General features: G+C 33.8%; 1 protein-coding gene across 3 annotated transcripts in view; it reads left to right on the top strand.

Annotated features, from left to right (window-relative positions):
• The window catches only part of LOC118182774 (protein lifeguard 2-like), a 110,350-nt gene that overhangs the window by 16,162 nt on the left and 79,541 nt on the right, over window positions 1–14,647 (top strand). For 2 of the 3 annotated variants that reach the window (XM_085816949.1, XM_085816951.1), the window contains exon 2: window positions 12,036–12,336. In XM_085816949.1, the coding sequence (XP_085673075.1) occupies window positions 12,063–12,336 (274 nt within the window). In that variant the 5' untranslated portion in view covers window positions 12,036–12,062. The remainder of the gene's footprint in view (window positions 1–12,035; window positions 12,337–14,647) is intronic. The other variant, XM_085816955.1, reaches the window with a different exon arrangement.

The raw sequence follows: 14,647 nt of genomic DNA on the forward strand, positions 1-14,647 counted from the left end.
GTTCTTTTTTGAAAAACATACGCGTAAGTCACCACTTGCATTTAAGCGATTTCTTGCTTTAGTTTTTAGATGCAAAAGCTATGAAAATCCCATTTCGCACAAGTAGGTGGTAGCAAAGGGTAAGAGTAACTGCAGTGCTCCGTTCGCCAACTCTGGATAACATTGTAACTGTGAACACCAGAATTGTTGCAATTCTAATTGTTCGAATTCCATTTGAACATGTCCACTTGCTCGCATTTCAATAAATTGATGTTTTTTCAGATCACTATCATCCTTCAAATTTAAGTCAAATAGAAATGGATCCAGTATCCATCTCTGAGTTTTGGTAATATTTCCGGTAGAAAAATATCCATTGAATGATTCTCTCAATCGTCTCAAATGTATTACAATGTCGGGTATAATTGTATTATTTTCATTTTTTGCAATAACAGAATCAAGCAAGGGATTGTTTGCAAAATTCCCCTTTTCGACTCGACGTATTAAATTTCTAATTTTGCGATAAATGAAGATAATTTTTCACTAGATATTATTATATTTATACCAAATCCTTGCATCAATAGATTCAATTCATTTAAATGGCTAAATATGTCTTCTAAGTAGGCGAGCCTCAGCATTGCGTCATTACTCTCAAAATCTTTTACTGAATAACAGTTTTGACTAGTCAGTAATTGAATAATTTCCTCCCGCAATTCAAAAACTCTTGTTAAGCATGCTACCCTTAAATAAACATCGTATTTCGGTGTGATATAGAAGCACGGTATGATCAGCACCGATTTCTTCGCAAAATGCACGAAAATTGCGATGATTAAGCGCTCGCCCTCGGATGTATTTTACTACATTTACTGCTGTAGTTAGATGTTGTTTTAAACTTTCTGGCAATGCTTTCGACGCAAGTGCATGACGAATCAACATGCAATGCGTTATTATAACCTCCGGTAATTCTCTTTTCATGTGTGAAAAAAATCCTGAATTTTTGCCTAACATTGCTGGGGCTCCATCAGGGCATATTGAGCCAATTACATTCATAGGTAATTGATATTTGGTAAAAAAAATCTTTGATGCGATTGAAAATATCAATTCCTCTCGTATTCACCTCCAGTGGTTCACAAAATAGAAATTCTTCTATCACCTCTTTTTCCTTCACATACCTGACAAATACCAAAAGTTGGCTACAATTATCAACATCAGTTGACTCATCCAGTTGCATGCTTGTTTTTAGTGGATTGATTTTTATGTCTTCAATTACTTGCATTAAAATATCTTCACCGAGATCTTGTATTCGCGATCGTATAATATCATTCGATAATGGAATCTGTTGGATTTTTTTATGTGCTTCCGAATCTAAAACTGTTTTAGCAATAATTAAAGCAGAAGGTTTAATCAACTCTTCAGCGATCGTGTGAGGTTTCTTTTTTTTCACATAAATATGCCACTTGATATGACGCTTCTAATAAAGGTTTTTGAATTGCTGGTCCGCACAATTTTAGGATAGTTCCACTGGTATCAAACCGAGCCTTCTTTGACTTAAAGCTGTTCATGTTATGCGCTTTTTCGCCACCATGCACGTTGTTGAAATGCTCTAATAACTTTTAGGTTTGAGATTGCTGTTTGAAAATATCTTGGAACACAAGATGCATTGCGGTCGTTGCATGCCATCTTTTTCGGTTGCACAGGTAAATCCATAACCGGCATACTTATCGTTCCATTGTCGCTTTTTTTGCCATAGTCGGCTTCACTATAATCGATTTAATTATTTAGAAATAATGTAATATAATAGATATAATGTTCTTACATTTGTAATATCACTGAATTCTATTCGGCTTGAACGGGCAATTAAGAATCTATTAGTCTCAAGAGGTTTCTGAACAAGTCAGAATACACAATACACATGTCGCAGACACAATAGTTGACTCTACCTAACACAGTCGCAGTAGATGCAGATACAAATCTGTGAATCCGTAGATTTCATTGTAGTAGCACATGTTGAACTCAGCGCATGTGCAATCTGGGATAACGTTCTCCGCTTGTATTGTCGCTTCGTGACTATCGAGGTTTCTCGAAGGTCACGTTTGTATTCCCACAAAGTTTTTTTTTTTCTTTTCGCCATCACCTAGCTGCTTGTTCGTGTTCATTTGTAGCGTTCCATGACTTTTCGTAGTGTAGTGTATACTCCCATCGGCACCGGCTCTTTCCTGTGTCTTTTGCCGATAAGTGAGCTAAGTGCTACCAATTTTTATGAGCTTCAGTATTGGGGACACTACTGCAGATTTCAAATCTTTTATTATAAGAAATTTAATGCATGATATTTAATAATTTTTATGGTTAGGTTGGGGCTTCTCCCGCACCCCAAAAAATACATTCCCGCGCCCCCAGGGGTGCGGGCACCCTCGGTTAAGAACCACTGCTCTAGACTGACCAAGTATGTGACAAAATGAGACATAAAAAAAAAAATCAACATAAAGCTAACTGTTAGTAAAACGTAAATGTCTTATCTTCTTTCAAATATGACCAACTATTATAAGTGTAAAATATTTAATGCTACTTGATAAATTGCATAAAGTTTATTTTATTCTCAAATTTATTGATAATTGTGTTAACTAATTCTTGTTTAGTAATAATGCATACTATTTAGGTATCTATTTTATTTTTAGGATGGTATTACAAAAGTGAAATTCAGGCATAGATAATATTTTTAATTGAATTTATTCAGTTCCCATTTGATCATAGGTCCATCATTTTTTCATTAATGGTCCTTAAAAGTACTTAATTTCCATGTGCCAAAATGTGTATGAACCCTGATTGCATCACTTGATGTTTCTTAATGTCTTTCAGAGACATTATTATATTTTATAACATGCAGTATACTTGTTCATCTTTTATACAGTCAAAAGTCGTTAATTCGGACACCCATAATCCGGAATGATCTATAATCCAGACCTCAAAGCTAAAAACTTTCTGCGCATGCGCCGCGTTGACACATGCGCATAGTCGTTAACGCAAGCGCGTAAGACCTTTTACGACTGCACATATGTGTGTGCGCAAGCGCAGAATAAGTTTTTGCGTGTGCGTTTTATGTATAAGGGACGGTATAAGCTAAAATTATCTAATTATTTATTTCAGTTAATGTTGATGATTGCGTTGTTCCTTAATTTTCGAATTGGATCCGGCTTATTATTTTTTGCAGACTGTAAGAGCAATGTTATAAAAGTAAACTTGATTTTTCGATTATGTCAAATAGAATTTCCGATGCTGGAGCTCCCAAAGGATCTACAAAACGAAAGTATGTTTCGATGTCCATCAAACAAAAAGTGGAATTGCTGCAAAAGATGGATAAAGACATGAAGAAGGTGACAGAGAGGTTAGTGAAAACGAAAAAATTTCGATTGACAAGTTAGTCGGTATTCTCGGCACAGCAATTGCGGGACTTGAACAGCGGAACTTTGTAACTGAACAAGAAATTATGTCTGTTTATAGAATTAAAGAGAAAGTATTATCACATAAAACGAAGCAACTTAAATAACTTACATTGAAAGAAATGTTTAATAAAGTAAACAAATAAATATTAAGCTTTTTTTTTTTTTTTTTTTTTTTTTTTTTTTTTTTTTTTTTTTTTGTAAATTTTGATACTCTTTAGATCATAATTGTTCTTTATTTCATAAATTACGGTTTCATGTTGTTTTTAATTTTAGAATTTCTGCATGCCATCTTACGAGATTTAAACTGATGATCTATAATCCGGAAAAATCGATAATCCGGAATCACCAAAGTCCCAATGAGTCCGGATTAACGACTTTTAACTGTAACTTATGTTATGAAGATTTTCCCCCTACTTCTTTCTGTTCCAGAGCTCAAATTCTCCTTCATTTTTTGAATTGTAGACTTAAATAAGCAATAAGTCTGATGAATTTTTTCATTTCTCTTCACTCCTTAAATGTGTGGCTTTCTCAATTATTCATCCAAGACAGCATTTCTTAATCTTTGGTTCTTGAAGCATGTCCTTGTGGCTCTTTAAGATTTTCAAAAAAATAAAAGAGAAAATTCAAATTCATATACCACTCCTAAGCTGGAAATCTCAAATTTTGGAAATTACGCCTGGCAATCATCTAATGCTTTTTCTCCCAGTGCTGACATTTTATGAAATTCATCACTTTATCTGTGCACTTCTCGCTCAGTCCTAGCAACAAAAAGATGATTTAAATCATTATGAAGCTGTTGAGCTTTTTACCAGCATACATCCAAACATAGAACAGCTATGCAATATTCTGCAGGCTCAGCAATCTCATTAATGGAAGTATCAACATTTATTTAATGCTTGGTTATTAAGGTATAGATTATTATTAAAAGCAAATATAAGTGTTCTTATTACTAAAAACAAATATGAGTAAATATACTGGTAGTAATGTATGCTAAAGAATTTCTTTTGAAGGGAACAAGAGTAAGAGGTCTACAAAGCATTCTAATTTATACAAGTGCCCCCCCCCCCACTTGAAGAAGATTTGAGCAATGATGATCTAAGATATTTCATAATCAAACCTTGTGATGTTAATGAAAATTGGTGAGGCAATAAATAACCACATTTGATACCTATTTTGGTAATTCTGTATTCTGTGACTGTGTGTCCAAACAAAATTTTGTGTCTTCTTGTTAAAGCAGTCACTGTGCATAGTAGCAAAAACTGGCAGATTTAATCACCAGTCTATAACATGCATATTTCAGATGTCACCAAAGTTATATAGTGGCCACTTTAATAAGGAATGCTCAAAATTTTAACCACTACGGTATGTGAATGAAAGGAAAAGTAATAATTAATCATTTATTTATTTGTTTGCAATTAAATTTCATTATTTAAAATTTAATTAACTTTAAATTTGCTTTTACGAATTGAGAATGTTTGTTAATTCAGAAGTCAAACAACAAAAATCAGCGTTATACTTACAAAATTTTCACAGGACTAGTTTCGATGGTTTTACCGAACCACCATCTTCAGCTGCAAAACCGCAAATGAACAAGATAGGAAATAATGATTAGATAAGATAAGAAAGCCTGGACAAGAATAAGCAAGTGGCGCCATCTGTTGGTGAAACCAGAAGTAAAACATAATTTCTTTAAAGGCCGAAGGCAAATTTGGATTGGAATTAGGATCGTTAACTAGAACAGAAAGATTTTTATGAATGTGAAATGCCTCTAGAAAATCCAATTCTCCAATGGAAGATGTCTTTTGAATAATTTTGGCAGCAGAAAAACTGAAAGTGTGATTTTCGGACCAACAATGTTGAGCAACAGAAGACTTCTGTGTTTCCTTTTTTCTGACATATGCCTCATGCTCCTTGACGCGAAATTTCAAGGCTCTCTTAGTTTGGCCAATGTAAATTAAACCACACTGGCAAGGAATCCTATAAATACCCCAGGAATTCATATCCGGAATGGGGTCCTTGAGTATGGACCTCGGAATTTTATTGATGGGAGAATAAACAACCCGAAAGTTAAATTTCTGCAAAATATGTGCAACTTTATAGCTAATTGATGGAAAGAAAGGAATGACAACAGAATTTTTATAATCTCCTAAAACAAGAGTGTGCCTTTTAATGTGTTAAGATGAGAATTTTTTAACTGCTTGATTAATAATGTTGGGTGGAAAGCCCCTGTCAATAGCTATTGCTTTTAAATAATTTAGTTCTTCAGCAAGGGCTAGTTTGGAGGAGCAAACTTGAAGAGCACGGAAAACATAGGAATAAAATGAAGCTAACTTTTGTTTAGTCGGATGACATGATTTAAAGTGTGGTGGAAGGCAAACCGATGAACAGGTTTACGGTAAACCGTACTACTGAAGTTGGATGTGTTACGTGTGACCAGAATGTCGAGAAACGGAAGAGAATTGCAAGTCTCAAGTTCAAAAGTGAACTGAATAGCAGGATCAATAGAATTCATTGTTGAAAGAACTTTATTTAAATCATCTTTATTACCTTCAAACAGAGTAAAAGTATCGTCTACGTAGCGGAACCATGCCGGGAAGTTTAAAGTTTCAAACAATTTTGATTCATAATAATGCATGTAGATATCAGCCAGGATGGGACTGAGGGGGCTTCCCATGGCTAATCCCTCAGTTTGCTTGTAATATTTATTTTGGAAAACAAAATGTGTTTGTTTCAAACAGAGTTGAGTGAGAGAAATTAGTTCATCAATTTCGATGCAAGAGAAATGAAATTCGCGAAGTCTGGTTTCTATACATCTTAATGCACCCTCCACTGGGACATTGGTGAATAATGATTTTACATCAAAAGAAACCATGAGTAAATTACTAGGAGAAATGTTTTTATTTTTTTTACAAACTCTATTGAATTTTTTATGGTGTAAATGTTATTGTCTAATAGAGTTGAAAATCTAGAAACTAAATATTTAGCTAATGGATACGATGCAGTACCTAAATTTGATACAGTAGGGCAGAAAGGAATACCACTTTAATGAATTTTGGGAAGAGCATATAATCTGGCACAATTCGCAACAGATGGGATAAGTGAAAGTTTTAAGTTGCCTGAAATGATTTGCGAAGATTTGATCGCAGTTTTTATTTTTGACAAGTCCGAAGGTGAAGGATCTTTAGGGATCGGATTATATGGTCCTTCGTTTAGGAGTTTAGTGACACCATCGATGTAAGTGTTCCTATCCATGACGACTATCTGGCCACCTTTGTCGGCCTTTGAAATAATAATATCCAGGTTAGAATGAATTTCACGCAATGTAGCTCTTTCTCTCGCAGTTAGATTTGGTTTCAAAGGTTTATTATTGAATTTCACATTATGAGCGATAAGATGCCTAATCATTTCTTTCTCTGAATCTGAAACTTTACTGAACTTGAAAGCTTTTTCGATAGGAGCCAAAATCTTTGGAATCGAGGGTTTACAGGTTTGTGAGAAGTTAAAATTATATTTTAGAATTCTCTCTTGTTCTTCTGAAAGACTAACATTAGAAATATTAACTATTGGCTTGATGTTTACAATGGGAAGATTTTTTGAACTACTTGAACTGGAAGATTGTAAAAGAAGTTTTTCGAATTTAACTGCAAGGGTGTTTTTATGATGGTTAACTGCATTCTCCGTTCTAGACCAAGACTTTTGTTCAAAGGCAGTGAATTTTGGATATGATTTAGCGAGTTCCAGATCAAGCTTATAGAGTTCACGTTCAATTTTGGACAATTGTTGACGTGTATCCCTTATGACGGACCGAAGTAAGGCAAGCTTGCAATTTAACAGAATTCTTGAAACGCGACTCGAAGGTTTTTGATTAGATTTGATTTGAATAAAATTGGGGATCAATTTTTTGCATTTACATTTAAGTAAAAAGTCAAGATGATTTAGGAATTTTTGCCGTTTCAGGCGTAATTTAGTGAAACGATTAACGGATGAAGGCATGATAAACAATACAGAAAATCAAACTAAATTAACTGATCAATAATAAAGTACACACAAAACAGTAGAAAAATCCCTCACTGAAATGAATAGAAAACAAAACGTTTGTAAGCAAAATACATGAAATCAGACAAGCAAAGCACAATATCCAAATGTACAAAACATAAATACTTGAAAATTGCAAAAATGTACTCACCGAAACTCCTACAATCACAAAATGGCGGCCACACCACATGCAAAAAAGAAAGCAAAATGTAAGCCTGTTTGGGCCTTCTATAATTAAGACACAATAACACGCCGAATAAATACTAATTCAGAAGTCAAACAACAAAAATCAGCGTTATACTTACAAAATTTTCACAGGACTAGTTTCGATGGTTTTACCGAACCACCATCTTCAGCTGCAAAACCGCAAATGAACAAGATAGCAAATAATGATTAGATAAGATAAGAAAGCCTGGACAAGAATAAGCAAGTGGCGCCATCTGTTGGTGAAACCAGAAGTAAAACATAATTTCTTTAAAGGCCGAAGGCAAATTTGGATTGGAATTAGGATCGTTAACTAGAACAGAAAGATTTTTATGAATGTGAAATGCCTCTAGAAAATCCAATTCTCCAATGGAAGATGTTTTTTGAATAATTTTGGCAGCAGAAAAACTGAAAGTGTGGTTTTCGGACCAACAATGTTGAGCAACAGAAGACTTCTGTGTTTCCTTTTTTCTAACATATGCCTCATGTTCCTTGACGCGAAATTTTAAGGCTCTCTTAGTTTGGCCAATGTAAATTAAACCACACTGGCAAGGAATCCTATAAATACCCCAGGAATTCATATCCGGAATGGGGTCCTTGAGTATGGAACTCGGAATTTTATTGATGGGAGAATAAACAACCCGAAAGTTAAATTTCTGCAAAATATGTGCAACTTTATAGCTAATTGATGGAAAGAAGGGAATGACAACAGAATTTTTATAATCTCCTAAAACAAGAGTGTGCCTTTTAATGTGTTGAGATGAGAATTTTTTAACTGCTTGATTAATAATGTTGGGTGGAAAGCCCCTGTCAATAGCTATTGCTTTTAAATAATTTAGTTCTTCAGCAAGGGCTAGTTTGGAGGAGCAAACTTGAAGAGCACGGAAAACATAGGAATAAAATGAAGCTAACTTTTGTATAGTCGGATGACATGATTTAAAGTGTGGTGGAAGGCAAACCGATGAACAGGTTTACGGTAAACCGTACTACTGAAGTTGGATGTGTTACATGTGACCAGAATGTCGAGAAACGGAAGAGAATTGCAAGTCTCAAGTTCAAAAGTGAACTGAATAGCAGGATCAATAGAATTCATTGTTGAAAGAACTTTATTTAAATCATCTTTATTACCTTCAAACAGAGTAAAAGTATCGTCTACGTAGCGGAACCATGCCGGGAAGTTTAAAGTTTCAAACAATTTTGATTCATAATAATGCATGTAGATATCAGCCAGGATGGGACTGAGGGGGCTTCCCATGGCTAATCCCTCAGTTTGCTTGTAATATTTATTTTGGAAAACAAAATGTGTTTGTTTCAAACAGAGTTGAGTGAGAGAAAGTAGTTCATCAATTTCGATGCAAGAGAAATGAAATTCGCGAAGTCTGGTTTCTATACATCTTAATGCACCCTCCACTGGGACATTGGTGAATAATGATTTTACATCAAAAGAAACCATGAGTAAATTACTAGGAGAAATGTTTTTATTTTTTTTACAAACTCTATTGAATATTTTATGGTGTAAATGTTATTGTCTAATAGAGTTGAAGATCTAGAAACTAAATATTTAGCTAATGGATACGATGCAGTACCTAAATTTGATACAATAGGGCAGAAAGGAATACCACTTTAATGAATTTTGGGAAGAGCATATAATCTGGCACAATTCGCAACAGATGGGATAAGTGAAAGTTTTAAGTTGCCTGAAATGATTTGCGAAGATTTGATCGCAGTTTTTATTTTTGACAAGTCCGAAGGTGAAGGATCTTTAGGGATCGGATTATATGGTCCTTCGTTTAGGAGTTTAGTGACACCATCGATGTAAGTGTTCCTATCCATGACGACTATCTGGCCACCTTTGTCGGCCTTTGAAATAATAATATCCGGGTTAGAATGAATTTCACGCAATGTAGCTCTTTCTCTCGCAGTTAGATTTGGTTTCAAAGGTTTATTATTGAATTTCACATTATGAGCGATAAGATGCCTAATCATTTCTTGCAGTTAACCGTCATAAAAACACCCTTGCAGTTAAATTCTAAAAACTTCTTTTACAATCTTCCAGTTCAAGTAGTTCAAAAAATCTTCCCATTGTAAACATCAAGCCAATAGTTAATATTTCTAATGTTAGTCTTTCAGAAGAACAAGAGAGAATTCTAAAATATAATTTTAACTTCTCACAAACCTGTAAACCCTCGATTAGAAAGATTTTGGCTCCTATCGAAAAAGCTTTCAAGTTCAGTAAAGTTTCAGATTCACAGAAAGAAATGATTAGGCATCTTATCACTCATAATGTGAAATTCAATAATAAACCTTTGAAACCAAATCTAACTGCGAGAGAAAGAGCTACATTGCGTGAAATTCATTCTAACCCGGATATTATTTCAAAGGCCGACAAAGGTGGCCAGATAGTCATCATGGATAGGAACACTTACATCGATGGTGTCACTAAACTCTTAAACGAAGGACCATATAATCCGATCCCTAAAGATCCTTCACCTTCGGACTTGTCAAAAATAAAAACTGCGATCAAATCTTCGCAAATCATTTCAGGCAACTTAAAACTTTCACTTATCCCATCTGTTGCGAATTGTGCCAGATTATATGCTCTTCCCAAAATTCATTAAAGTGGTATTCCTTTCTGCCCTATTGTATCAAATTTAGGTACTGCATCGTATCCATTAGCTAAATATTTAGTTTCTAGATTTTCAACTCTATTAGACAATAACATTTACACCATAAAAAATTCAATAGAGTTTGTAAAAAAAAATAAAAACATTTCTCCTAGTAATTTACTCATGGTTTCTTTTGATGTAAAATCATTATTCACCAATGTCCCAGTGGAGGGTGCATTAAGATGTCTAGAAACCAGACTTCGCGAATTTCATTTCTCTTGCATCGAAATTGATGAACTAATTTCTCTCACTCAACTCTGTTTGAAACAAACACATTTTGTTTTCCAAAATAAATATTACAAGCAAACTGAGGGATTAGCCATGGGAAGCCCCCTCAGTCCCATCCTGGCTGATATCTACATGCATTATTATGAATCAAAATTGTTTGAAACTTTAAACTTCCCGGCATGGTTCCGCTACGTAGACGATACTTTTACTCTGTTTGAAGGTAATAAAGATGATTTAAATAAAGTTCTTTCAACAATGAATTCTATTGATCCTGCTATTCAGTTCACTTTTGAACTTGAGACTTGCAATTCTCTTCCGTTTCTCGACATTCTGGTCACACGTAACACATCCAACTTCAGTAGTACAGTTTACCGTAAACCTTCATCGGTTTGCCTTCCACCACACTTTAAATCATGTCATCCGACTAAACAAAAGTTAGCTTCATTTTATTCCTATGTTTTCCGTGCTCTTCAAGTTTGCTCCTCCAAACTAGCCCTTGATGAAGAACTAAATTATTTAAAAGCAATAGCTATTGACAGGGGCTTTCCACCCAACATTATTAATCAAGCAGTTAAAAAATTCTCATCTCAACACATTAAAAGGCACACTCTTGTTTTAGGAGATTATAAAAATTCTGTTGTCATTTCCTTCTTTCCATCAATTAGCTATAAAGTTGCACATATTTTGCAGAAATTTAAGTTTCGGGTTGTTTATTCTCCCATCAATAAAATTGTGAGTTCCATACTCAAGGACCCCATTCCGGATATGAATTCCTGGGGTATTTATAGGATTCCTTGCCAGTGTGGTTTAATTTACATTGGCCAAACTAAGAGAGCCTTAAAATTTCGCGTCAAGGAACATGAGGCATATGTTAGAAAAAAGGAAACACAGAAGTCTTCTGTTGCTCAACATTGTTGGTCCGAAAACCACACTTTCAGTTTTTCTGCTGCCAAAATTATTCAAAAAACATCTTCCATTGGAGAATTGGATTTTCTAGAGGCATTTCACATTCATAAAAATCTTTCTGTTCTAGTTAACGATCCTAATTCCAATCCAAATTTGCCTTCGGCCTTTAAAGAAATTATGTTTTACTTCTGGTTTCACCAACAGATGGCGCCACTTGCTTATTCTTGTCCAGGCTTTCTTATCTTATCTAATCATTATTTCCTATCTTGTTCATTTGCGGTTTTGCAGCTGAAGATGGTGGTTCGGTAAAACCATCGAAACTAGTCCTGTGAAAATTTTGTAAGTATAACGCTGATTTTTGTTGTTTGACTTCTGAATTAGTATTTATTCGGCATGTTATTGTGTCTTAATGTTTTTTAAATTGTAAAATTATCTATATTTTTGATGGAAAAAACTTCCATCCATTGTTATTTTTTAATGCAGTGGATCTAATTGATCTGGTGATTTAGGTTTTATATGAATTTTTTTCCTTGAAAATTTTCTGAGTGTTAGTCTTATTTTTATTATTATTATTGACTAGCCTTTGAAGAAATTTTTGAAGTAAAAAATGGCTCAAGTTCCTCCATACCCAGGGACTCAGGTTCCTCCATATCCAGGATTTAATCCTTACGTTGCTGGAGGTGCAGGTTATCCAGAACATCCAGGTCAACAGTATCCATACCCACAGCAAGCAGGACAACAGTATCCAATGTCTGATTCACAAGTCCCTGGACAGCAGTATCCATTGCCTACTGCACAGATCCCTGGACAGCATTATCCAATGTCTGGTGCACAGATCCCTGGACAGCAGTATCCACCACCTCCTCCTGGTAATATGCCTAGTAAGTTGAAGCTTGTTGTGTGTCTATTGTTAGCCCAGAATTATAAATTAGATAATTTAATGTTTTATCATTCTGTTTTTCAGAATGTACTAAGAAATGCCTAGTTTGTGTAGGTTATTTTATAATGGTTGTCATCCAAAAAATTTTGGAAAATTAGAGAAGTGAAAAACAGAAAAAGATGTGAACTTTTTCTAAAAATATTAAAGAGAATTAAAATTATTTTCATAAGTATTAAGCAAAGTTAAAAATAGGTATAGATCAATCCTCTCAAATGTTTTAAATAATACAGATTATCACTGTTAAAAAGAAAGCAAATGTAATAGTTACTATAATCTTCATGTTTCTTATACAAATTAATTTATCTGTCTCATATCTGTTATACATTTATCAGTTCATGTTTTTTTTTTCCTCCAGGTGTTTTTCCCAAGAAATAATTGGCAACCTTAAAATTAACAATAGCTTTGATATTCTCCCCCCTAAATTCATCTGTTCTCCCATATTTGAGATCTTTCCAATGACCTCCGCCCACCAGCGGCCGAGCGGTAAAGTCGCTGAACACTGGTAGTTCGGTCCGAGGTTCGTTCGAATCCCGCGAACGGGCTGGCTGCATGGGTGTTTTCGTGGTTTTCCCCATGTGTAACGTGTATACGAGCCAGTTTCCCTTAGAAAGTCCTCCACGAAAGGCATCCCTCCTCTTAGGCAGATAGCCCTAGTGTGCTTTGCCATAAATAAATACACCACACCAATGACCTCCTTTGTTCTTATTCTAAGATGACATAATGTCTGTTTAAAATTATTGTAATTGCTTATGATCAAAAAGTATATTGTCTCTAAAGAAATTATTCTGATGTGCCTGAAAATAAAGACTGGTGATTCGTCAAGAATGTACTTTTGGTTTAGGCATCTATCCAACTACACAGACTTCAAGCTGCAGTGCATCTAAATATGCATCCTCTGCCATGTCTACAGCCAGAAGTTAAAAGCATTCAATTCCTCGTCTGCAATTAAAATACTACATATATATATATATATATATATGTATAATTTATTTACTAAAGAAATATTGATTATATTATCTCCTAAGATTAATTTTAGTAGAATTATTTAAAAAGAGTGAATCCATAGTTAGTAAGTTTAATTTCGAAAATTGTTTTAAAGTAACTTGAATGTAAATTGTTAAAAATGTTTGGGGACTTGAATTAAATTATGAATAACAAAATTTCAGTTGTAAAAAGAAATTAAATTAAAAGCAAGTAATCATTGCCATTGATCGGAAATTAGTTGACTTTTCAAGGGGAACAAACCAATTCCCGTTTAATGAACAATAATTAAAAAATAAATATGATAGTGTTTCGTCCTTTACTGGAGTAATAAGGCGATGCCAGATTGGCAGTTTAAGTTGGGCCAAATATTTCCGTGAATTGAAGGGATGATGAACCAATGCAGAGCACCAAAGAACTCATTCTTATTAAGCATTTTCGCTATTTCAGTTTTGAATGAAAAGCAATTTATGCAGTAAAATTGATAAATTACTTGAGTAATTGTCCCCCAACACCTTCGTGTTTATGCATTTTAATTCAAAACTATTTGTAAAAAATTAAACATTGGAAATTGGCATTACGAAATAGAACACAAAGTGATTGAAATAAACATTAGAATATCACAAAATATAAGAAATATAAAGCAGTCTTTGCAAAAACAAATCAAAAAATAAAAATTTAAATTTAAAATATATATGATAAGAAAAGGGAATGTACACTGCTCCAAAAAAAAAAAAAAAAAAGAGACAGTGCTATATTTCCCGTTCTACTGGGCCGATTGACAAAATTCAAACTGCGTTTTTCATGTCTCGAAAGCGCGGCTTGGGATATATATTAGATTTATATATAGCACTATTCTAACATAGGTATTTTGACACAAAATCGGACTTTTTCTGAAATAACGTACCAATTTTTTTTTCCATATTTCGATTCTACGACTCAAATTATGCCAGAATACCAAGTTTTGTAAAAATTGTGCGACTAGTTTTTAAAATATTAGCTCTCAAAATTTTAGCTCCTCAATGTTAATTGAATTTGGCAAATATTTATTAATATCTCTTTTTTTATTAAACTTTTTTGATTTTTTTCTCTCACATTTCGAAATTTAGGTTCATTCCAAACAAATTTACCCATTTTTTGTGTTTTATTTTTAAAATTTCTATTTTTAAATAATTTTTATAAATTTTTCGAAAACAATTTTGAATTATAACCTATGAAATTTTTACCATCATCATAAAGGTGTATTTTTAAGCATATCTGCAAAAAATTAG

The sequence above is a fragment of the Stegodyphus dumicola genome, chromosome 1 (genome assembly GCF_044657685.1).
Source record: "Stegodyphus dumicola isolate Sdum_Otavi_A_Nest chromosome 1, ASM4465768v1".
Lineage (NCBI taxonomy): Eukaryota > Metazoa > Arthropoda > Arachnida > Araneae > Eresidae > Stegodyphus > Stegodyphus dumicola.